At 47.9% G+C, this 24,220-nt stretch overlaps 2 protein-coding genes across 2 annotated transcripts in view; one reads left to right on the forward strand and one right to left on the reverse strand.

Annotated features, from left to right (window-relative positions):
• Positions 1-124: 124 nt before the first annotated feature.
• Zfyve19 (zinc finger FYVE-type containing 19) lies at positions 125-7,127 on the reverse strand. Its single transcript, XM_057780513.1, has 11 exons — positions 6,969-7,127; positions 5,484-5,605; positions 5,284-5,334; positions 4,814-4,932; positions 4,574-4,716; positions 4,101-4,209; positions 1,862-2,071; positions 1,375-1,454; positions 847-945; positions 629-741; positions 125-542 (listed from the first exon to the last, which is right to left on the reverse strand). Exons 1-11 carry the CDS (start codon positions 7,020-7,022, stop codon positions 464-466), a joined length of 1,179 nt encoding a protein of 392 aa, XP_057636496.1. The 5' UTR covers positions 7,023-7,127; the 3' UTR covers positions 125-463.
• A 197-nt stretch (positions 7,128-7,324) lies between these two features.
• Positions 7,325-24,220, forward strand: part of Dnajc17 (DnaJ heat shock protein family (Hsp40) member C17) — a 35,165-nt gene continuing 18,269 nt past the window's right edge. Inside the window, exon 1 of the mRNA XM_057780515.1 lies at positions 7,325-7,452. Coding sequence (XP_057636498.1) covers positions 7,375-7,452 — 78 coding nt within the window. The 5' untranslated portion in view covers positions 7,325-7,374. The remainder of the gene's footprint in view (positions 7,453-24,220) is intronic.

Below are 24,220 nucleotides of genomic sequence, written 5' to 3' on the forward strand. Positions count from 1 at the left end.
CAAACTCACAAATAAAAAGTCTAGAGCTAAGGATGTAGCTCAGTGGTAGAGTCTTTGTCCAGCATGTACAAGGCCCTATATACAATTCCCAGTACAGAAAAAAAATTCTGGGGCCACTGAATCAATAACATAATTTATTAGATTCACTACAGGCCAGGGCTGAGCCCTGGAACCAGGTTTCAGGGCTCATTCTTAGGTTCAGTGTGGTCTTCCCCATCTGCCTCTCGGTTTCAGGTCAGGCTCTTGAGGACCCTTCTCCTTTCCTCTGGCTCCTCTAAGACTCGTTCTCTTCAATGGACTCTTTCTTCCTTACAGGGACTGCGAAGCTCAAAACACAGTGTGTTTGCCATCAGTAGAGTTGGATCTGCTATCCCACTGGCTGGCCCGAGACCAGGCCCAGGTGGCCGTCCCAGCCTGCTGGCTGCCCGTGGCACTGCCACCTCAGGAGGTCATCGGGGTTTTCTTAGTGTTCTCGGCCAGGAGTTCGGGGGTGGTATGCAGAAGTCTGATGCTCTTTAAGATCAAAGTTATCGTGACCCTCCCTGGGGAGCAAAGGATGAATGGCAGAGATCTTGGCAGCCCTTAAGCCAAGATCAGTCTACCCCCAGAACACTCTACCTGCACCTACCGGAAGCACCGGGCACAGTAGAGGTCTCCATCGCAGCCAGCACAGCGCAGGGTGGCATCCTCATTGCAGATGCAGCACCAGGGGAGCTCCTCCTCTTCCTCCTCAGCCTGGGGCTTCACGAAGAGAGGAATGGGGGAGTTAGGAACAGCTGGAGCAGTGAGCCAGGTGCAAGGCTGTGTGTGACAAGCATGGGGATGCCTGTGTGGGGCTTTTCTCACCTCAGTCTTGGCCCTGCAGGGTTGGGCCTGGGGTCGGGGAGCTGGTTCCACAGGGATGTTAAAGCCACTTGCCTCATCCAGGGCAGCTTCTTCAGTGAGCTGTGAACAGGGAGGAAGAGAACTACTTCCTGCTCTGGGCCCAGGTTCCCCTCCCAGCGTTCTGCAGCCTAACTTCTCAGCTTCACCCCTTACCTCCTGCTATACCTTCCTGGTTTTTTTTTTTTTTTTTTTTTTGGTTTTTCGAGACAGGGTTTCTCTGTGGTTTTGGAGCCTGTCCTGGAACTAGCTCTTGTAGACCAGGCTGGTCTCGAACTCACAGAGATTCACCTGCCTCTGCCTCCCAAGTGCTGGGATTCAAGGCGTGCGCCCGGCTACCTTCCTGGTTTCTTGAGGTAGGAAATGGATCCCAACTAAAATTGGAGCTGTGGAACAACCACTCGTGGCGCTAGAGGCCAGGGAGTGAGAGCAGAGCTGGGGCGACAATGAGGCAGCGGCGGAGCAAGGGTGATGGGTGGGTAACAAGGCTACCTGCTGCAGGAGTCTCTGGATGGCTGTCTCTTCATCCTCCTCCTCATCACTGTCTGGTAGGCGATAGTCCTGGAGGCTCACTTGAGTGAGGGGGCAGGAACAGAGGACAGAGGGAGGTGAGATATTTCACCAGATGGCTGCCCTCTTGTCTTCTAGAATTGTTGGCTCCCTGGGGGCACCTGTTTTGGAGCTGAGAATCAAGCTCCTGCTCCCGCGCCTCTTACTCTAGCCCTGCAAGACTGGGCCGTCAGCCGTGAGAGCGGAGGGCAGTAAAGGAGGCATTGAAGGTCCCACGGCCTCGTTATGGCTGCCTCAGAGCCCTCATTCCTTGCTCTGCCCCATTCTATCTCATGGTTCTGGACAGGACACAGATCCTCTGGCACAGGGACCCTGAGTACCCTTTAGTACTGGTGGGGAAAGTGTAATCTGAGGTAGCAGTAGGTCTTGGCTGGGGGGCCTGAATAAGGAGGCTGGCTCAAGCCTTTACCTTTGCTGGGGTCCTGTCCCTGAAGTACAGTCAATCTTTTGGCCAGAGCCAGGATCCGTTCCTGCCTGGTGTTCTCCTCCCGTAGCTCAACTGCTGCCTCGGTCAGCAGCCTGCTCTTCTCCTCCTCCAGGGATGAGTTGGCCTGACCTGGGGAATTTGTGTGCTCCTTCCTTGTACCTCCCTTGTTGAGGTCATTCTGGAGGGGGATCACTGGAAGAGGTAATACAGTTAGGAAGGCAGAAAAATTCCAAGATCTCACTCCAGAAGCCACTGGACCCATTTCTCAACTAATTTTTAACCATATGTTATCATTTTTTTTTTTTGCTCAGTACTAGGCTTATAGTATAGACAAAATTGCTATTTCTTCCAAATAAAATTTTTTTTTCCGAGACAGAGTTTCTCTGTGGCTTTGGATCCTGTCCTGGAACTATCTCTTATAGACCAGGCTGGCCTCGAACTCACAGAGATCCATCCACCTGCCTCTGCCTCCCGAGTGCTGGGATTAAAGGCGTGCACCACCATCACCCGGTTTGGCCTAGAATTTTTATATATATATATATTTATTTATTTATTATGTGTACAATATTCTGTCTCTGTGTGTGTATGTCTGCAGGCCAGACCTCATTACAGATGGTTGTGAGCCACCATGTGGTTGCCGGGAATTGAACTGAGGACCTTTGGAAGAGCAGGCAATGCTCTTAACCACTGAGCCATCTCTCCGAGCCCCTGGCCTAGAATTTTTTTTTTTTTTTTTTTTTTTTTTTTGATTTTTCGAGACAGGGTTTCTCTGTAGCTTTTTTGGTTCCTGTCCTGGAACTAGCTCTTGTAGACCAGGCCTGCCTCTGCCTCCTGAGTGCTGTGGCCTAGAATTCTTGATCTTCTTGCCTCTGCCTCACAATTCCTAGGATTACAGGTGTGTGCCTGTAAAACTAGTAATTTTAATCACGCCTGGCAAAACTAGTAATTTTAATCATGTCTTTTTCAAATGCATCAGCCTCCACCTCCCTAGTTAATAGAAGGTGGCTATCCTATGGCTTGAGACTCACTGCCCTAAAGGATCAGGATACGGGAGGCTACGGTTTAGCTAGTCTATGTCTTTCAGGGCTGGAATTAGCATTCTCTGGGAGCAACAGCAAGAGGTCCTGACAGAAGCAGCAGTCTTAGACAATGGGCAAGAAGAAATTTTATCAGAGGGGATGTGGCCCTGATGTGGTCACCTTTAGTCAAGAGCAAGAGCTCTAAAGCCAAGCTGGCCGCGACAGTGCACTCCTGTAATGACAGCGGTTGGGAAGTGGGAGCAGGAAGGTCACGGCAAGTTTAAGGCCAGCCACACAAGGGCTACATGAGGCCCTATCTCATAAAATGAAACAAACAAAAACAAAAATAGCTTTATGTAGAAGGCTCGTCCCTGCCAGTTAAGGGCTGTGTGCCAAGTCCCTAAGCTTACCAAGTCTGCTTCTTCAATTACACATAAGGATAACAGTTCTCCGTCAGATCAGTGAGGGCACCCACTGAGACTATGTCTATAAAACAGTTTACCAATCTTAGTTCTTTTGATACGTTTAAGGGGACAATTTCCTCTTGGGGGCGGGAAGTTAACAACTGCACAATCGGGTGCCCAGGGGCATCCCTGTCTCCCACCTACCAGATGGCAGGAGTACCTGTGACTGTGACAACGGAAATGTCTTAGACATTCCAAAAATGCCCTAAGGTAAAACTCATCCCTAGTGGGAACGCTGCTCTAGAGTCTCCAGGTGCCACTGCCCATGGCTCCTGCGGTGCGGGAGCACCCCACAGCATGACCTACACTCACGCTGTCCATGGTGTCTATGCAAGCTCACGTGGGTACCAACGGTTGGAATGTGGCTTCCTCCCATCCCCAGTGCCTTCACTGCAGACAACAGTCACTAAGTGCCCACCATGAGCCAGGCGTGCCAAGCACTTAGTGTATTACTCCATTTATTTCTCATGGCTTCTAGTACGAGACAGGTCTTTATCACATATAGCTTGAGTTTACAGAGTAGAGAGATTTAGATAGGTGAAGGAACTCATTTAGGGTGGTGGGATTGGAATTCCCTATCTCTAGATTGGACTCTAGAGGCCTACACTGGCTCCTAGAGCAAGCACTCAGTACACAGAAGTTCTTTAGTGTTGACCATTTTCTAACTCATATTCGTCTCCCAAGAGGGTAGGCAGAAGAGGCAGGGCATAACTTTGGAGAAGCCAAGTGGAAGGTTACCTGGGCCTCTTCGTTCCCAGTTGTCATCAATAGCCACCTCAGCTGCCAGCTGTGTGAGCAGATCCTGTGTCTGCTGAGCCTGGGTCCTGGTATCTGGTGCCTGGTGTGCCTGTGCAGAGGAGGGAACCTCAGTGGGGAATAGGGGTATGGGGAAGGCCACACCAGAAGTCCAGAAGAAGCCTGAGTCAGGGGTGGATGCTGAAGAGTTTTCAAAGCCCATGGGAAGGGATGGATTCAAGGTCCACACAGGTGAGTAGGTCTGGCAGCTCCCCACAGGACTGAGTATCCTCTTTGCTGCCGCACTCAGTCCTGCTGCTTGGCACTTGTTCTTTGGCTTGAGAGCAGGCCTAAGGCTCAGGAGGTAGGGGTGGGAGGCTTTGCTAACTCCTGCAAAGCACATGACCATACATGTATCTGGGCTTCTTTGGGTGCTTGCCCTAGGAAACCCTTCTCTCCCAAGCCATAACACTCACCGGTCTCACGTGAGAAGGTGGCGCTCTGCCCTGTAAGGCTGCAAGCCGATTCTCCATCTCCTGTGTGGAAGGGATGGAACCCTGGACTTCATCCTTCAGTGCAGCCAGCCGTGCCTCTATCTCTGCTTGTGACGGTACTGACTCTGCAATTGGCAAGCAGAAGATCTGTAAGGGCCAGAGGCAGCACAGTCCCAAGCCCTTGCACCATGCCTTTTAGGTCCCCTGTTCTCTTAAACTCACTGGGCTTATTTTCCTGACGGAGCCGTGCTAGGCGATCAGCGATGGCTTGGTCTTGTTGAGTCAGGCCCTGGCTCTGGAAAGTACTGGGCTTTTTCTTGGCTTCCAGGGCTGCCACACGCCTGGCAGGATATGAGGCAGACACTCTTAAGGCAAAGGGGAAAACTGAAGGCACCCATCCAAACCAATCGGGGCCTCCAGAGGCAGTCTTCCATGCCTCTGTTCATGTGCTACTGCCGCCCACCCTAGCTGATCAAGTGTAGGGTACTCCCGACCGGGAAAGAGCTCCCAAATGCCTTTTCTGAGAACAGATCAATGAGCAGCTTTCATTTCAATCTAAGAGGGAAACCAGGAGCCTGGAGTTGGGCATTCTCTTTATCCTGCACCCATCTGATCTGGAGACCGGAAGAAGAGCCCTGCTACTGGTGTCCTTGTCCTTTGCCGTCCCCACTTGTCCTCTTCTCAGTACTTACTTCTTGTAGTTCTGAGGTGGCGACCACTTGGAGGTATTGTCAGAAGGTCCTCTAGAGAGGGAATTTGGTGTGAGAAAAGCCCATCACCTCACATCAATGACTTCTATCCCAAATACTTCCTAGACAGACTGTGGCCACAAGGCCTGCTCAGATGCTTACTGTCATGTCTGTCTGAACTGTTGCCCATGCCCATGTCTCACCTGGTCAGGACCGTGTGGCATTGCTTGCAGACTTTCTGTTGAGTGTTGCCAGCCCGAGGTACCAGAGCACTGAAGCTGAGACAACCATTACAGAAGGCCCGGCCACAGTTCTTACAGCCGTACTGGAAGAAACAAGAAGCAGGAGGATCCATCTCTCACCCGCGCCTGAAGCTCTTCTCTGGGACTCTCTAAGCACTCACAGAAAGAAACTGAAGTTGTGACCAGATGTTGGAGGGAGGGAGGGAGAGAAATGGGATCCCTGGGTCCAGAGAGAGACAGGGTAGAGCAGCCCCTTGGTTCCCAGACTCTTGTTCAAAGCAGATAAAATTTCAGGCAAGGCTCACATGCTTTCTACCACTTTCGATATTCTTATCACGGGGTGAAGAACAAGGACACACAAAGCCCCGTGAGTCAGGGCACTGACTAGTCAACAAAAGAGAACCAGAGAGCAGATGCCATGCTTTCTCTACTCTGGCAAGATGGTGAGCGGGTTGGCTCAGGATAGGGTGGGAACAATAGCTTCATTTACTAAGTACTTAGTGTGTGCCAGGCACACAGTGTGGACCTAACCGTTATAATTTATAGACATTATCGTATTTGGTCCTGACACCCACCATTAGCATCTCTATTTTAACAGAGGACAGAGAAATCACATGACTTGTTCAGTGGAGGTCTTCCCATGCATAAGGCAGGGCAGCTGAAATTTGAACCCTGACTCCAAAATTCACGCTCCCGAAGTGCCCCAGTCCTGCATGCCATGAATTCACCCCATTTATTTCCCACTATCTCCCCGGAAGCTTACACGGAGAACCTCGTAAGTCTGTGCTGAGAACAAGGCCTTTCCATTGTACCCTGGGGGGAAGAGGAAGCATTGAAATCTAACCTGGAGAAGGGCAGGCTGCCAAAGCACAGGTTTCAGAACAGAGAGTAATGGGCATGGTGTGACCCACAGCGGTCATAGGACATTAAAGACAGAGATGGAGAAAAGGAGGACAGGGAGAAGCAGGAGGCAGTAAAGAAGGGGAAAAAAGTGTGGCTTTTGGAAACTGACACATTATAATTTATAGGGTACTTTCAGCTCCAGCGCCTCACCAAACCTCCTTTGGAATTTTATTTTAATTACATTCTTTCGTTGTGAGAGAGAGAGAGAGAGTGTGTGTGTGTGTGTGTGTTAACATGTGCATGACACGGCACGTGTGTGGAGATCAGAGAATAACTTGCGGGAGTTCTCTCCTCCTTGGGGTTCGAACCGAGGTCATCAGGCTTAGCGGCAAGTGCGTTTACCCGCAGAGCCAGATCATCATCTTAACCCCGAAAACGAGTGGGCGTTCGCCCCACCTTACAGAAATGTTAACTGAGTTACTTCGTCAAAACCACGCCACTAGAAAGAAACCGTCAAACTGGGTCTTGGGCCTGCAAGTCCAGTGCTCTTCCCTTTGCCCCGCGTCCTCCCTTGGCCCTCCAGCTCTCCAGGAGAACACTCGCCTCCTTCTTGAAGAGGGTGAACTTGACAGCACAGCCGTAGCACCTGCTCTCCATGACGTCTCTCGGCGCCGCAGATCCGGAGGGCAGATCACCACCGCAGGGCAGGCCGCTCAGACCCTCAGCCTCTGCAGCCCTGCCTACACGCCCACCTGCGCCATGCAGCGGCCGTCCAGGGCGGGGAATTCTGACTTTCGGCTCACTCCGGCGCGGGCGGCCGCGGAGTGTGGGATGCTGGGAGTCGTAGTTCATTCTCCGCGGCGCGCTCCTCCACAGTCAGTCAAACTTAAACTGGATCGCGCCGATTCCCAGGGGGCTTAGCGCCGTTGGCCGGCTCCAAGCTGTACCCCTCCCTGCGCGCGCTCAGACTCCTGGGAATTGTAGTATCAATTCGGACAGGCCTAGAACCATGGCGGTGACTAAAGAGCTCTTACAGATGGATTTGTACGCGCTGCTTGGCATTGAGGAGAAGGCGGCAGACAAAGAGGTGAGAACCTGAGAGGCATGGCGGCTCTTCGGTCCTTGCGCCCGGCCCGCGCCAGGCCCCGGCTCTCTAGGCTCCGCCATATCCCGGCCTGGGAGCGAGTACCGGCCTAATGCCTACAAAGTGGGGAGTTGGGGAGCTGGGCATTTCCTGAAAGGCGTAAGGACCTCGTTCGGAAGGGAGGAAGGGAGGCACTGAGGACTGACTGAGAACTGTGTGACTGCGCTGTCCTGAAGCCGCCAATGTGTGTGGAGGCCGGTTCGAATGAGAGACCGGACTGCTTTTTGGCGCCTGCGCAACAGCAGTTGCACAGTGTGTATGGAGGTGTTTCAGTTTCTAAACTAGCTGTTTCAACTTCAGGTGGAGCCTGGGAGGGAAGAAAAGACAGTTCTCTAGACTCTTCGCTCCCTCCTTAGTCCCTCCTGCTCTGGATTTGGCGTTGAGATCTAGGACCCAGAGAGCTGTTTTCTTTTTCGCTTTTTATTTATTTGTTTTGTTTTTCGAGACAGGGTTTCTCTGTAGCTTTTGGTTCCTGTCCTGGAACTAGCTCTTGTAGACCAGGCTGGCCTCGAACTCACAGAGATCCGCCTGCCTCTGCCGCCCGAGTGCTGGGATTAAAGGTGTGCACCACCACTGCCAGGCTCACTGTAGTTTTAGATCCTGTCCTAGACCAGGCTGGCCTCGAACTCACAGAGATCCGCCTGCCTCTGCCTCTCGGGTGCTGGGATTTAAGGCATGAGCCACCACCGCCCGGCGCTCCACTTGTTTTAAGTGATGATCAAGGTGCCCGGAGTGAGACAGATCAAGATGTACTTAAGGTTTCTGTTGCTTACTCCTGGATTGAATGGTAATCCTAACAGTATAGGCAGGGGAGTTCATCGGATAAAAGTAATGCCCACCGGGCTGGACATGGTGGTGCGAGCCTGTAATGCCTAGGAGCTGGAGAGAGGAGAATCAGGAGTTCAAGGCTAACTTCAAGCTCAGCAAGAGCAACAAGGGCTCTTAACTGCTAAGCCATCTCTCCAGCCCCTATTTTATTACTTTTAATTTGTGTATGTGTGTGAACATGTGAGTGAGATCTAGAATAAGTTATAAGTTGCCTGATGTGGGTGCTGGGAACTGAACGTGGGTCCCCTGGAAGAGCAATATATTCTTTTACCTTCTGTGCCATTCTTCGGCCCCCCCAATGACTGTTTTTGTTAGTGAGTATGTACTCAGGATGGTTTTTACATGTTGAAAGTATTGTATTGTAACAAACAAGGAAACAAAACAACAAAGCATCCCAGTCAACTCAACTTAAATTTTATTTTAGGTCAAAGTGAGGCAGAGAGGTGGTTCAGTAGTTAAGAATGCAGAGGACCTGAATTTGGTGCCATTGTGACTTCAGCTCCAGGGGGACCAGATGCCCTTGGCCTCCTTGGGTATCCACAGCTCTGTGTGCATATCTGCACTCAGATACACACAGGCTTCATTGGTAAAGCGAGGACCTGAGCTCAGTCCCTAGCACGTATATAAAACCCAAGTGTGCAAGTGCATACCTGTAATCCAAGTGCTGGGAGGGGCAGAGATAGGATCCTAGGAGCCAGTCTAGCCAAATCAGCTCCAGATTAAGTGAGACCAGTTGGGTATGGTGGTGTAGGTCTTTAATCCTAGCACTTGAGAGACTGAGACAGGTGGATTTCTGTAGGTAGACTTTTCTTTCCTGCCCATCAGTTCCCAAATAACCAACACGGAGATTCAACAGTAATTATAAATGCTCAGTCAATAGCTCGGGCTTATTACTAATTAGCTCTTACGACTTAACCCATATTTCTTATTAAGTTCTACCACGTGACTCATGACTTGCTACCTCATTTCATAATACCCCTGCTTCCTCTGTGTCTGATTGGCAATTTCTGAGACTCCGCCCTTCTTCTCAGTGTCCTTCTAGTCTGGCTTTTCCGTCCAGTCTCTTCCTGCCCAGCTATAGACCAATCAGCTCTTTTTTAACCAATGAGATGATACATATTTACAATGTACAAAGATTGTTCCACAACATATCTCTGTGAATTTACATGTCTGGTTTACATGTCTCAAAAACACAAATAGCGAATTAGGCTGAGCCACTGCTTCCTATCAGCGAGGATAGTTGTTATAGAGAAATAAGACTCCAAGGCCAAAGTAACTACACGGATGAATTTAAGGATGTAGAGAAATTGGAACTGTTTGTGTTGCTTGTGGTATGGGTATTGTTAAATGGTATGGAGATTTCTCAAGATGCTAAATATTAAATACAGGATTGCCACGTGGTAATTGCGGTGTCTTGAATGAGGTGTCCCTTAAAGTCGTGAGCGTCTGAACACTTGTTCCTCAGTTTATGGCGCTGTTTGATGTGGCCCTGTTGGAGGAAGTATGTCAGTGGAGGCAGGCTTTGGGAGTTAAAATACTCTAGTCATCAGCTGGGCTGTGGTGGCACACCCCTTAAGTCCTAACACTCAAGAAGCTGAGGCAGGCAGATCTCTGAGTTCAAGGCCAGCCTGGCCTACTGCTCTATAGAGCAAGTTCTAGGATAGCCAGTGCTGTGGGATAATGCTCTTATACACTGTAAAGATTTTTCACTCTTTTTTTTTTTTCTTTTTTTCCTGAGACAGGGTTTCTCTGTAGCTTTGGAACCTGTCCTGGAACTAGCTCTTGTAGACCAGGCTGGCCTTGAACTCACAGACATCCGCCTGCCTCTGCCTCCCAAGTGCTGGGATTAAAGGCGTGCACCATCACCGCCCAGCTAGATTTGTCATTCTTATTAGTTTAATAAAACTGATTGGCCAGTAGTCAGGAAGTATAGGTGGGGTGACCAGACTAAGAGAATTCTGGAAAGAGGAAAGGCAGAGAGTGTCAGGGTCTAGCCTTGACAAAATTTGCATGTTGCGTCAGGATTAGAATTAGTAAGCAAAAGGAACAGAGATATGAGAGAAATGAGAGAAACATAGAACATCATTGGGAGGGAAATTCAGTGAGTACTGAACCCTGAATCAGCCAGCATTTATTTTCCATATGTTTATATACCCCAATCCAGAGGGGGAAGAAGACTTTAACATGACTTGAAGGACAACCAGAACAGTTACTTGCTTCAATACTTGAGACATCTAATCATTATTTCCTGAGTAAAGCATTTGATGTTTGGGGCAGGATATGCAGGGTGTGCACCCTAGACCAAGTATCCTGTAAGCAGCCACTCCCTATGTCAAACCTCCCATTTTAAAATGAAGGAGCAGGAACAGGCTTGAATTCTCTGACCTTTGGTCAGGGTGGAGCAGAGCTACCTCTATGGGCCATCTTAATGTCCAGAACACCAAGTAACCACACCCTAGATCAGGATATCTTGTTTGTAGCCACACTTGTTGTCAACAACTTTGAAAGAGTAAGATAAGCTCAAACTCTTTGACCTTTAGTCAAGGTAGAACGGTACTCACATCTGTGGGTCCCCACAAGAGAGTCAGTCATCAGCCAGATGCGGAGGAAGCAAGATGAGAATGTTTTACTGAGAAAAGGTACCAAGCCACGTGGCTAACCATAGACAAGGATTATAGGTGAATTTAAGTTGTAAGAGCTAGTTATGCCAGGCGGTGGTGGCGTATGGCTTTAATCCCAGCACGGGCGGGGGGGTGGGGAGGTGGGGGCAGAGACAAGCAGATCTTTGTGAGTTCGAGGCCAGCCTGGTCTACAAGAGCTAGTTCCAGGACTTGGCTCCAAAGCTACAGAGAAACCCTGTTTTAAGAAACAAACAAACAAAAAGCTAGTTAATAATAAGCCTGAGCTAATAGGCCAAACAGTTTATAATTAATCTAAGCCTCTGTATATTTATTTGAGACTGAATGGCTGAATGGCTGCAGGACCGGGCAGGACAGAAGCTTCTGTCTACAAGCCAGGACTACACAGAGAAATCTTGCCTCAAAACAAAGCAAGACAAGAACAGAAACTCACAAAAGTTGAGTCATTTCTTTTTTTTTTTTTTTTTAAATATTTATTTATTTATTATGTATACAATATTCTGTCTGTGTGTATGCCTGCAGGCCAGAAGAGGGCACCAGTCCCCATTACAGATGGTTGTAAGCCACTATGTGGTTGCTGGGAATTGAACTCAGGACCTTTGGAAGAGCAAGCAATGCTCTTAACCTCTGAGCCATCTCTCCAGCCCCCAAGTTGAGTCATTTCTAAAGTGTTCTCTTTCAAGAACTCAGACTGTGAGCTCGCAGTTTGTCGTTCCAGTCACCATGCCTGCCTGCTGCCATGCTTCCACCCGTGATGGTGACGGACTCTTATCCCTCTGGAGCCCAGTAAACCCAATAAACTCTTGCTTCTGTAACTTGCCTTAGTCTGGTGTTTTATCAGGCTCTCACGGAGCCAAGGCTGTTCTTGAACTCCTGGTCTTCCTTTCACCATCCAGGTGCTGGGATTCCAGGTGTGTGCCTCACTTCTTTTTATGTTTTAAATTGTGGTAAACATATGTAACATAACATAAAATTGGGCATTTTGTTCCTTTTTGAATAGGATTTTCAGGGGCTGGAGAGATGGCTCAGAGGTTAAGAGAATTGCCTGCTCTTCCAAAGGTCCTGAGTTCAATTCCCAGCAACCACATGGTGGCTCACAGCCATCTGTAATGAGGTCTGGTGCCCTCTTCTGGCCTGCAGGCATACACACAGATAGACTATTGTATACATAATAAATAAATAAATAAATAAATAAATAAATAAATAAATATTTTTTTAAAAAAAGAATAGGATTTTCAGTAGTATGGAGAACGTTCACATTGCTATACCACTGTTGCTACCATTCCGTCTGCAGAACCTCTCCAGCATCCCAAATAAAACCTTGTAGCAAATATATAAACTCCCATTTCCTCTTCCCCTAAGCCGTGAAATCCTAGCTGCTGTTAGCTGCCGTTCTCCTTTCCTCTGTGGCTATGATTCTGTGCGGCTGATAATACTTGTCCTCTTGTACGTGGCTTATTTCATTCAGTACAGTGTTTGCAGGAGTTGACCGTGTTGTGGCTTGTGTCAGAATTTCCTTCCTTTCTAAGGCGGAATTCCATCGCATGCGTTTGTATTTGTTAATCTGTTGATGACTGTTCGGATTGTTTTGCCTTCCCAGCACAGTGTGTAAAGCTGCTGTGGACACGGCTGCACAGACAGATCTGTCTGAGCTCTGCATTCCGTGGGCTGCTGTGGACTCGGCTGCACAGTCAGATCTGTCTGAGCTCTGCATTCTGTGGGCTGCTGTGGACGCGGCTGCACAGATAGATCTGTCTGAGCTCTTCATTCTGTGGGGGTGTAGCTCAGTAGTAGAGAACTCCCTGTGCTGCAAACCCTGGAGTTTGATCTCCAGCACTACCAAAAACCAGAATAATAATTAAAAAAAAAGTCTTTTGGCTATAGACCCAGTCCAGAGGCACTGGGCCATATGTTGATTGTATGTGGAGTCTCCTAGGACCTGCGGTTTGACCGTCCACAGCAGGCGTGCTGTAACCTCCTCCTCATTGCCAGAATGTGTTACTTCTATTTTCTATGTTTTGGGTAACAATGAATGGGCCACCGATGAGGATTGTTGGACTTTTTTTCGGGGTCCAGGGCTGAGGAGACAGGTTTTCTCTGTGTAGCCTTAGCTGTCCTGAAACTCCCTCTGTGGACCAGGCTGGCCTCAAACTCACTTTAATCCTACCACCACCTGACTTTTTTTTTAAAATTTCATGTGTATGGGCATTTTGCCTGTATGTGTGTCTGTCCGCCACATGCATGCACATGGGGAAGTCAGAAGAGGGTGTCCAGTCACCTAGAATTGGAGTTATAGATGGGCATGAGTACCTTCGGGTGCTGGGAATCAGAATTAGGTTCTCTGCAAGAGCAGCCTATTTTTATTTATTTGTTTGTTTTGTTTTGTTTTCCGAGACAGGGTTTTCCTGTGGTTTTAGAGCCTGTCCTGGAACTAGCTCTTGTAGACCAGGCTGGCCTCGAACTCAACAAGGATCCTCCTGCCTCTTTCTCTCGAGTGCTGGGATTAAAGGCATGCGCCACTACCACCCGTCTTGGTTTGGTTTTAAACTCACCTTAACAGACCTGTTTTGGGGACTTTTACACCCAATACTTCTGCTAGAACATTCTCTGGTCTTGGTGGCCATCTAATTGGCAGGTGGGAGAGAGGCTTTCCCCGGTGAGCTATTTCAGTTAGTTGTCCCTCACCTTCAAGGAGCCTTGCCTCTCTAGGTGCGAGACCTCACAGCTGCAGCCATGTTAATGTCATTTGCTCACTTTCGGCCCCTCCTATCAGGGTGTGAAAATCCTGGCAGAGACTTCCTGTTTTGTTTGCTGCAGTTTCTAGGTCCTCGAACAATGCCTAGCTTTTGACAGATGTTCAGTAAACGGCGAATGAGCATACAGTGTTGTTTTCAGGCACAGTGGAGCTAGTAGAGCAAAAGTTAATGTGTTTACAATATTATGATTCATAGTGCAGACTGCCTTGCAGAAAGATTGTAGTGACTTACATTCCCACCAAGTAGGTATAAGGTCACCCATCTCTCTGCTTGCATCCCTGACATTTGAGTGCAGCATACCAGGTGCCCACCTGAACCTTCTTCACCAAGTCAAACTTTCTTTTCCTCCCTTCCTGTGTGTTTATAGAAACACACTTGTGTGAGGAGGATAGAAACATTTCCTGTAAACATTACTTCTGGTGCCGGGAGCAAACCCAGGGCCTGTGCGTGCTAAGTGCGACTCTTCTCTGAGTTGTCTCATGGCCTGGAGACGTTTTTATTAAGTGCTTGCTGGATGTCAGGCTGTGCCTGGTGCTGATAGAAGCGTGAACTGATGTTGTCCCTGGTGAGTGACCACTTCTGTTTTGCTTCTAGCCTCTGTTTCTTGCTTCTGGATCATCATTTTGAAATTCAGAAGCGAATGCGATTTTCCTAGAAGTTCACATTTTCTTTTTCAAGTTTTTTTTTTTTTTTTTTTTAAATCATGTGTTTGTGTCCGTTGTTGGGCAAGCACACAGGGATTCAGGTGCCCTTGAAGGCCAGAGATCCCCTGGAGCTAGATTACAGGTGGTTGTGAGCCACCTGATGAGGGTTCTAGAAACTGAGCTCAGGTCTTCTGTAACATCAATAAGTGCTCTTAACTGCCGAGCCATCTCTGGCCCCAAGCTTACATTTTCTAATTAGATGATCGCCTATAGACACATGCCATGTATAAAGTAAGAGTTCTTCTAATTTATCTACAGTGAGGTCAAGAATTACTGCCTGTCATAGCTACCATGGTTTAAAGGTGGGTGGACAGCAATGTGGAACACCCTGCATTGCTATGAATTGTAAATGTGTCACTTGCAGTGGAAAGGAAAGGACTTTGGAGTCAGACTGCCTGAGCATGGTTCATGACTTGCCTCATTGGTAACTGTGGACAAATATTTAACCTCTCTGTGCCGTGACTTCCCCGTCTGCCCAGTGGAAGTGACGACAGCCGCTCCGGACTGCATTGCTGTGGGTCAGGATCTGTATCCAGCACGAGTTCGGCACTGGCATGCTACCAGGTGGTTCTTGCTGTTTGCATTCTCATTGTAAGTGCTGCAGTTTGTTTCTGGAAACAGGGTTTCTTGTAAGCTAGGCTTGTCTCAATGCCTGATCCTCCTATTTCTCCTTCCCAAATACTGGGACTGTGGTTGGCACCACCACGCCTCATTCATTGTATGTTTTAAAGTTAAATACTTATCTGTGAGGTGCACATCTGTAATCTCAGCACCTGGAAGGCACAGACAGGAAAATTGCCCGCAAGTTTGGGGCTGTCCTGGTATACACAGTTCCAGGCCAACCAGGGCCAACCATCAAGATCGTGTCTCAGAAAGCCTAAATAAGCCAGGTGGTGGTGGCGCACGCCTTTAATCCCAGCACTCAGGAAGCAGAGGCAGGCGGATCTCTGTGAGTTCGAGACCAGCCTGGTCTACAAGAGCTAGTTCCAGGACAGGCTCCAAAACCACAGAGAAACCCTGTCTCTGCAAGACAGTTCAGCAGGTAATGGTGCTTGCTGCCAAGCCTGATAGCCCAGTTTGATCCTAGAACTCTGTAGTAGAAGGAGAGCACCAGCTTCTCTGAGCTGTCCTCCAGAGGATCTCAATGGAGGCAGAGGTCAGGATAGAAGGGAGGTAGGGTCAGTGAAACAAAATTGAGCATCATGCAAATCAAGTTGACGGAGGAGTTTATCACCACAGGCAAGGTCCCAGGGGGCATGTGGGAGGTGAAAGCTGAGTAAAACGTCGTTTCTGGTTTCTGCCAGCTCAGACTGTGTACTCATGGACTTTGAGGTGGAAGGAGGCTCAGTAGAGCTATCCAAGGGAAATTCTGTAGGAATGAAAAGACAGACATGGGTGACAGGATAAGGAAGACTTCCTTGAGAAGGTGTTTTTGTCTAAAACCTTAGGGGAAAAGATTATCAACATAGTTGGGGACTCGAGAGATGGCTCAGTGGTTAAGGCCGCTTCCTTTTTTTGTATAGAACCTGGGTTTGGTTTCCCACACTCATGGTGCTGGCTCACAGTCATTCATAACTTCAGTTCCAGGGGATCCGGTGCCCTCCTCTCCCCTCCACGGGCACCAGGCACACCTGGTACTCAGACATAAACACAGGTAGAACACCCTAAAGTGGGATAAACAGTCCCACCAACCAACAGAACCAGAAGGGTTCTCCCGGTTATTTATGATGTCATTGATCTACAGAGGCTCTGAAACATGTCCAAGACTACCCAGTGCAAGGTGTCAGCCCAGGCTAGGACTCAGTGCCGTAGTCTTTCCAGTCCCTGTGAGTTTTTCCTTCTGTTTTCAGCAACTTGGCCCTTCATTTGAAACCCTTTGAAGGCTATGTAGCTTATTTGATCTTCACAGGTATCACTAGATAAAGCAAAGTTCTTCAAACCACATTTTGATTTTTAGTTATTTTATGGTGACAGAGTCTCATGTAGCCTAGGCTACCCTTATGTCTGAGCCTGGCTTTGAACTCCTGACCCTCCTGTTGCACAGTCTCAAGTGCTGGGGTATCTGGTGTGTGCTAGCATCCTTCTGTGGAATACTTTCAAGTGCTGGGGTGTCTGGTGTGTGCTAGCATGTGCCACCAACCAATTTTGTTAGTAGGTTTTTTTTAGATTTATTTTTATGTTATGTGTATGAGTTTTTTGCCTGCATGTTTACATGTTCATCACGTGCATGCCTCCTGTCTGAGCGTCCAGAAGAGAGCTTTGGAGTCTCTGAAACTGGAGTTATGGAGATTTGTGAGGTTCTGTGTAGGACAAGGGATGGGGACTTTGCCTAGTGTTTGTTGAGGATGCAGCAGGAGATGAACCTGAAAATGTGGTGGTCCTTTACCTAAATTGGATTCTTTGGGTATCTGGGGTCATTTGTGGATTTGGGGTGTGTCTGCAGAGAGCCCTTCTAGACTAGGTCCTGAGAACTGTTTACCGGAAGACACCGGTTCTTCTCATCAAGGTCCAGGCGTGGTGGGGGGTACTAGTACCCAGCTTCCAGGTCCCATGGGCCTCTTTGTTTGACTCAGTTCTGGAGCTTTGAAATTGCTCAGCTGCCTGCTAAGAAGCAATGACTCTTTTTCTGAACCTGCTCATTAGCGTCCACAGTGGTCCTCACGTTTATGCGGTAGCAGAGAGCTTTCCCATGCCTAGTTCATTTGATGTCTTCAGAACCAGGCCGGGAGGCAGGCAAGGACTAGTAACTCCAATTTATAGATGAGAAAACCAAGTCTCAAAGGGGTTAATTGATTTACCTGGCATAAGGCAACTAATAAATGCAGAACCCCTGCCCAAACCTGAATGTTCTACTCTCTGTACTCCAGGAGCAATTAGGGTAACCAGGCTCGTCTGTGGGTCCCAGAGGTCCCCAGCGCTGTACGAGCAACAGAGACAACTCCACGTGGTAAAGGCACCTGACACTGGTGAGCCCAGCAGGTGTGAACTGAACTGGGAGGCCCAGGAAATGTTAGACACCAGTTTCCATTTCAGCGGAGGCAGCTTTCAAATCATTTCCATTTGTACAGTCCTTTACTCTTGCTGTTCTCAAGTAGTAGAGTGTGTGTGTGTGTGTGTTTATGTTTATGAAGGAAGGATATGGTGAATTTGCTGTGGGAAGGCCCAAGCTCAGAGAGAGAGGCAGAATGACTCTTGGTCGGGGGGCCCAGATCTGTAGGGGTTTAGGGTGACAGCGGGCAATGGGGAGTGGGAGCAGCCAGACCAGGATACCTCGTGGACCTGGTGGCTGGAAATCAACAGCCTGAGGCAAGACGGTGGGAAAGGTTTTGGGATCCAAGCTTGAGAGTGAGGTGCTTAGAAAAGGGAGGAAGAAAGAGATGAGGCTGTAGAGAGGGTGGCATCTGAGGGAGAAAAGGGGGGCTCATTTGGGTTCCAGATGGTCACCTGGAATTTGGGGTGTTGAGAGGGCCAAAGGAAGGGATGTTTAGAAGTGAGAGAGGAAAGGGTGGTGCCACCAAAGAAGATGGACTGAGGGCCGCTCATCCGACTGCCATAGAGGCCAGGGAACAAGATGTGAGCCTCTCCTAGCTTGGGAGAATGTGTGCCTAGGCTGTGATCACAGACTGTTCCCCTGCAGGAACAGGAGCTGGTAATGGATTTCTAGCTGCTTCACCGGATGGTTTGTTCATTCTGTGTCTGTTGTCACTGCCTCCCTGTGTGTCCTTGTCTGAGTGCTACCCTGTTGGCCTGGCTTTTGAGAACTGGATCTAATTACTTGTACCTCTTACTTACCTGGCTCCACGTTTTACTACAAGAAAGGACAGCCGCCTTTAAAAAAATAACGATCTGTTCTTTGTAGGGCGCCTTTCTTTTAAGTTAATGATGGCTGTTTCTATTTATTAGATCCCTTACCCCTTGCTTTTCTGGCTGAGTCAGGAGTTGCTTCCCCTCAAGAGGTGAAACTGGAGACAGGAAGATTGTCAGAGGCCCTGTTGGGTGCCTGGGGCAAAGCACCCTGATGGTGGCCGAGCTCCAGCTTGTGCCACCTCTGCTGGGCTGCTGTGATCTGTGGGACCCGTCATGGAGCTTCAGGAGGGGCTAAGTGTTGTTCTTATTCCTTCCACCCCCACCCCCGTGATGTGGGCTGTGGGGAATAATGTTTGGTCCCCACTGTGGTTATCCTGGTAGTCTCCCTCAGTAAGTTATCTTTACAAGACTTTTTTTTTTTGCTTATTTTGTTTTGGTTTTTGAGACAGGGTCTCACTGTGTAGCCTTCGCTGTCCTGGAACTCACCTTGTAGACCAAGCTAGCCATGAACTCACAGAGATCTGCCTGCCTCTGCCTCTCATGTGCTGAGATTAAAGGTGGGGGACACCGTATCTGGCTCAGACTTGGTTTTCTTGAGAGGTGTTAGCAGGCAGGATGGGAGGTTGTGAGACAGTGGTGAGGCCTAGGGGCGGGGGGGCAGGAGAGCACCCATCTTTCTATTCATCTTTGGACCCGAACTAATGGAGGCTTTCTAATTGTTTTGGTTGAAAGTAAATGAATGTTTGCCCCCTTCATGCAACAGATACTTGTTGTGTGCCTGCTGGATGCTATTTGTTTCATTGTTCTGGGCCCTGTTTCAAAAACAAAATCAACTACCACTTTTAAACCTGAGAATCATGAGAGAAAAACCAGTTTTACAATTTTGAGCCAAATTTGAAGCAAGCTTTAATTAAATACTGGCCAGATGATGGACTCTGACCAGATCCATTCCGGGGTTCCCAGGAAATGGCTATGAGTCATGTTTTGCAGAGGCTTAGAAAGGCAAAACCACAGACCTACCATATTTCCCATCAGGTCCACTCAGGGGCAAGCATACATCCTGATGTCTTTCCTTCCCAGGTACCCCCTGCCTACAGCTAACCAAGCTGCCCATAGCTAACCTGCCCATAGCTAACCAAACGCATCCAGTGCAAACAAACTTGTCCAGGGGAGTGAAGGCACGTGGCTTGTTATTTCCCAAGAACCACACCCTCTGCGTTCCAGAAAGTTATCAGTCCTTGGGCAAGTGGCACTTATAGGCTAACTTTGGTTCTTACACTACCACTGATAACAATAAAAAAGTTAGTAAAGGGCTAGTGGCTCAGAGCACTTTCTGTTCTTCAAGAGAACCCCAGGTCTCTAGCAGAGAGCTTAACAAGCTTGGTTCCTGGCACCCACAGCTGCCTGTAACTCTTGCTTCAAAGGATCTGATGCCTCTGGCCTCTACAGGTGTTTACACTTGGTACAGATACATGCTCGCTTGCACACACAATTAATATACATGATTTTTTTTAAGCAGGAGTATCAGAAGTTCAAGGTCATTTTTGAGATGTGTGCTTGAATTTGTTGCCAATCTGAGATTCATGAGACCCTATGTCAAAACACCTAAAATCTTTTCTGCCTTAAAGTTTAAAGTTCAGTGGATGTGGTGGTACACTCCTTTAATCCCAGCACTTGGGAGGTAGAGGCCAGTGGATCTCTGTGAGTTCTAGGCTAGCCTGGTCTACAGAGCAAGATCCTGGCCAGCCAGGGCTAAATAGTAAGACTCTTGCCTCAAAAAGAAAAGAAGTTTAAAGTCCTCTGAGGCCTTTGGTCACCAGAGATCCTTGTCATTCTGGAGCCGTGCCTTGGAGACAGCTTGATCCTCTGGAACGCTCTGTGATCTGCACAGGGCACCTGGACTGTCACCCAGCTTCTCCCTTCTGTGAGCTGGCGAGCCCAGGAGAACGAGAGGAAATCTGTAGGTAAAAGATGGGGTCGGCCGCTCGCTGCGACTACTGTAGCCCTGCCTGAGCCTTCCTGGCACCCACGAAACCACTCTCTAGCTGAGTCCTGTCCTCAGTGCTGCCTTTATCCTGCATCCTCACACAGTGATTCCTGCTTCCTTCCTAAAAGTCCTTCTCCTTCCCAACCCAGCCAAGCTCGAGATAGAATACTGTTTTTTTGAACTCTTTTCTTTTTTAGAGAGAGTGCTGGGAGGTTGAACCCAAGGTGTCACACATGCTAGGCAAGCACTCAGCCAATGAACTATGTCCTTTGTCCTTTGTTGCATTCTGAAAAAATTTTTTATTCATGAAGCCCTTGGGAGACAGCAGATGGATCTCTGAGTACAAAGCTAGCCTGGCTAAAGAGCAAGTTCTAGAATAGCTACTATATAAAGAAGCCTTGTATACCTACATATATATGATATTAAGGAAATATATATATATACATATATAGGTATACATATATATATTTCCATAGTGTTATTTCTGTAATACTATTGTTTTGTTTTGTTTTTTTGAGATAGGGTTTCTCTGTAGCTTTTGGGGTCTGTCCTGAAACCCACTCTTGTGTTCTAGGCTGGCCTTTAACTCACAGAGATTCTTCTGTTTCTGCCTCCCAAGTGCTGGAGTTAAAGGTTTGTGCCACCACTGCCCGGCTTGTTTTATCTTTTTTTTTTTTTTTTTTTTTTTTGGTTTTTCGAGACAGGGTTTCTCTGTGTCTTTGGAGCCTGTCCTGGAACTAGCTCTTATAGACCAGGCTGGTCTCGAACTCACAGAGATCTGCCTGTCTCTGCCTCCCGAGTGCTGGGATTAAAGGCGTGCGCCACCACCGCCCGGCTTATTTTATCTTTTTAAGACAGGGTTTCACTGTGTAGCTCTGAGTCCCGGAACCTACAGAGATCTGCCTTCTGAGTGCTGAGATTAAAGGCATGAATCATGACGCCCAACTATGCCTTGAACTTTTATTTATTTATTTATTTATTTTATTTTTGTTTTTTTGAGACAGGGTTTCTCTGTGGCTTTGGAGCCTGTCCTGGAACTAGCTCTGTAGACCAGGCTGGTCTCGAACTCACAGAGATCCGCCTGCCTCTGCCTCCCGAGTGCTGGGATTAAAGGCGTGTGCCACCACCGCCCGGCCTGCCTTGAACTTTTAATCCTTCTGCCTAAGCCTCTGAAGGCCGTCAGGCCCACCTTGAAGAAGCAGCATTGAGAATTGAAACCAGATGGCTTTGGGAGAGTTGTCTTTACCCGGTGACAAATTCTTTAGCTACCAGTCATGCAGGGAGGGCTGGACAGAGCTAGGATCCAGTTTGTGAGAAAGCACCAAAGTCCAGGCCAACTGGTTCAAACTCAAAACTAGCCTTCCAGCTTCAAACCCAGGACAGGGCTCTGCCCAGGGTAGCTTAGCAGCTAACTATAGTAATAACTATTAATCCAGACAGACGTACTTGGCCAGCTTTCCTAGACCAGTGGGAGATCTCAGGCTGGAAACCTAAGCTCTCTACTTTTTTGGTTAGAGTATTTCAGAGCTCCTGGGGGCCAGCCACAGACTGAACTTTAGGACTGTCTCCAGCAGACTGGACACCATTCCTGTCCACACAGACCGTTCAGATTGGGGTCACCTGTGTCCCGGGTCGACTCCTCGAGTTCCTGCACGTGCTGTAGTGGCTTACTTGCTGTCTGTCGAGGAATGGGTGAGGAGAGGTTTGGGTACTTGTATGTTGTTTGTTCCTTTGTTTTGGTTTCTAACACTGTCTCACTGTGTAGCCCTGGCTGGCCTCTCTCCTGAGTACTGGATCAGAGGTGTGGTTTATGAGAAAGGTCTCCTTTGACTCAGGCTGGCCTTGAACTTGCTGTAGGGTGACCCTGTGCTCTTGGTCCTTCTGCTTCAGCCTCTCTGAAGGATCACAGGGACGCAGATCACAGGGACGCGTCAACACACAGTCTTTAGGTTTAGGAACTGTGTGGATTGCCATGTTGTTTTCGCTAACCCCTCCAGTAGCCTAAGATGTGGACCATTAGAGCCCGAATCCATGCAAGACTCAGTGATTTGCCTAAAGTCTTGCCATTAGTGTAAGGAAGATTCTGAATTTGAAAATGCACCTCTCACAATTCTAGAACCTTCTCTTGCTTTTAACTTGTCTTTTAACTTAGTGTGGCAAGAAGGCCTTATTTATTTAAGTTTTAAACTTTTATTGCTTAAACTAATTGTATAAAGTAATTACCAACTATAACCCTCTTTCATGAATATTTTTATATTTTTATCTAGTAGGGGTAAAGGAGTGAATGGCTGGGGATGAGTACTGTTTCACTGGAGATTTTGTGTAGGTGTGAGCCTGGGGATTGAACACAGGCCTTGCCTATTCTGCCACTGAGTTATATTTCCAGCTAGAACAGGTTTTGTCGAATATAGTAATTGCATGGTTTTTGCTGATGAATTTTCAGCGTATAGTTATATACTGAAAATAAGTCTTTATTATACCAGTTTCTTCATTTGTTAAACGAGGGTAATAATATCTACCACAGGGATTTTTGTTGTTCATGGTGATTCTTAATTTGTTGAATTTTTTTTTAAATTTTATTTTTTTTTAAAGATTTATTTATTTATTATGTACACAGTGTTCTGCCTCCATGTATGCCCACATACCAGAAGAGGGCACCAGATCTCATTACAGATGGTTGTGAGCCACCATATGGTTGCTGGGAATTGAACTCACGACCTCTGGCTCTTAACCACTGAGCCATCTCTCTAACTCTGTTGAAATTTTTTTAATGTTTAAAATTGTTTAAATTTATTTTAGCCTGGTGGTGGTGGCACGTGTCTTTAATTCCATTACTTGAGATGCAGAAGCAGGTGGATCTCTGAGTTCAAGGACAGTCAGGGCTACATAGAGAAACCCCGTCTTGAAAAACCAAAAAATACTAAAATAATTTTAAATGTATGGGTGTTTTGGTTTGCGTGCATGTGTGTCTGTGTACCACATCTGTGCCAGGCGGTCTCTGAGGCCAGAAAAGCGCCTGAAACTGGAATTACAGATGGCAGTAAGCTGCCTGACGTGTGTTGGGAATCAAACCAGTTCTCTGGAGGAGTAGCAAGAGCGCTTAGCTGCTGAGCCATCTCTCCAGCCCCAATTGTTGATTTCTTGAGAGAAATGATTCCTTGACCCATTTATTCATGTTTCATAGTTTAGAAACACAGGTTATAAACATATTCTTCACAGTTCTTTACAGTCCAGAGTCACTGTGCTCTGAAAGGCACTGACATTCGCCCTCATCCCCTCAGCAGCTTTTCATGGGATTACAGTTTCCATAGAAACCCGGGTCCGCTTCCTTTCTTGGTTTGCCCATACCACACTCTACACCAGCGTCCTTCCCAGCTGGTGGAGAGTGGACGGCATTGATTTCAGCAGCACACAGGTGCACAGGTGCCCTTCCGAGGGGTCCTTTGGGGCTAAAGGAATGGAGACAATGTAAGCACAAGGAGGGCTGTCTGTGCAAGTATTAGGTGAGCGCTAGCTGCTGCTTTGGTTTGGGTTTTGGTTTTTTTCTGAGTGAGAGTTTCTCTGTGAGGCCTTGGCTGTCCTAGAACTTACACTGTAGACCAGGCTGGCCTCCAAGTCACAGACATCGGCCTGCTCTGCCTCCCAAGTGCTGGGTTAGAGGTATGTGTCACCACTGCCCGGCTAGTTGTTGTTTTTATTCTTTGGGAATTTAAACGATTTTTATTTCCTGTTATGAATAACTCTATAAATTAACAGCAGCATTTAGAGATATTATATGACTTTCTAGATTCTAGAATCTTAGGGGGGCTGAAGAGATGTCTCAGCTGGTAAGAGCATGTACCAGTCTTCTAGAGGGCTTGAGTTAGGTGGCTCATAGCTGCCTGTAACTCCTTCAGCTGTATGTGTGTGGGGGTGGGGAGAGTCTGACATACACACAAACACAAATAATTTTAAAAATCTAGACTCTTAGAAGAGGTCTTGCTTGCCCGG

This window comes from Chionomys nivalis, chromosome 9, assembly GCF_950005125.1.
Source record: "Chionomys nivalis chromosome 9, mChiNiv1.1, whole genome shotgun sequence".
Lineage (NCBI taxonomy): Eukaryota > Metazoa > Chordata > Mammalia > Rodentia > Cricetidae > Chionomys > Chionomys nivalis.

Coding starts and splice junctions, on each gene's coding strand:
- Zfyve19 (XM_057780513.1), bottom strand. CDS start 7,022: ATGGAGAGCAGGTGCTACGGCTGTGCTGTCAAGTTCACCCTCTTCAAG. Junction 5,606..6,968: donor TCACCCTCTTCAAGAAGGAG/GCGAGTGTTCTC, acceptor TGTTTCTTCCAG/TACGGCTGTAAGAACTGTGG. Junction 1,455..1,861: donor GGGACAGGACCCCAGCAAAG/GTAAAGGCTTGA, acceptor CCCTCACTCAAG/TGAGCCTCCAGGACTATCGC.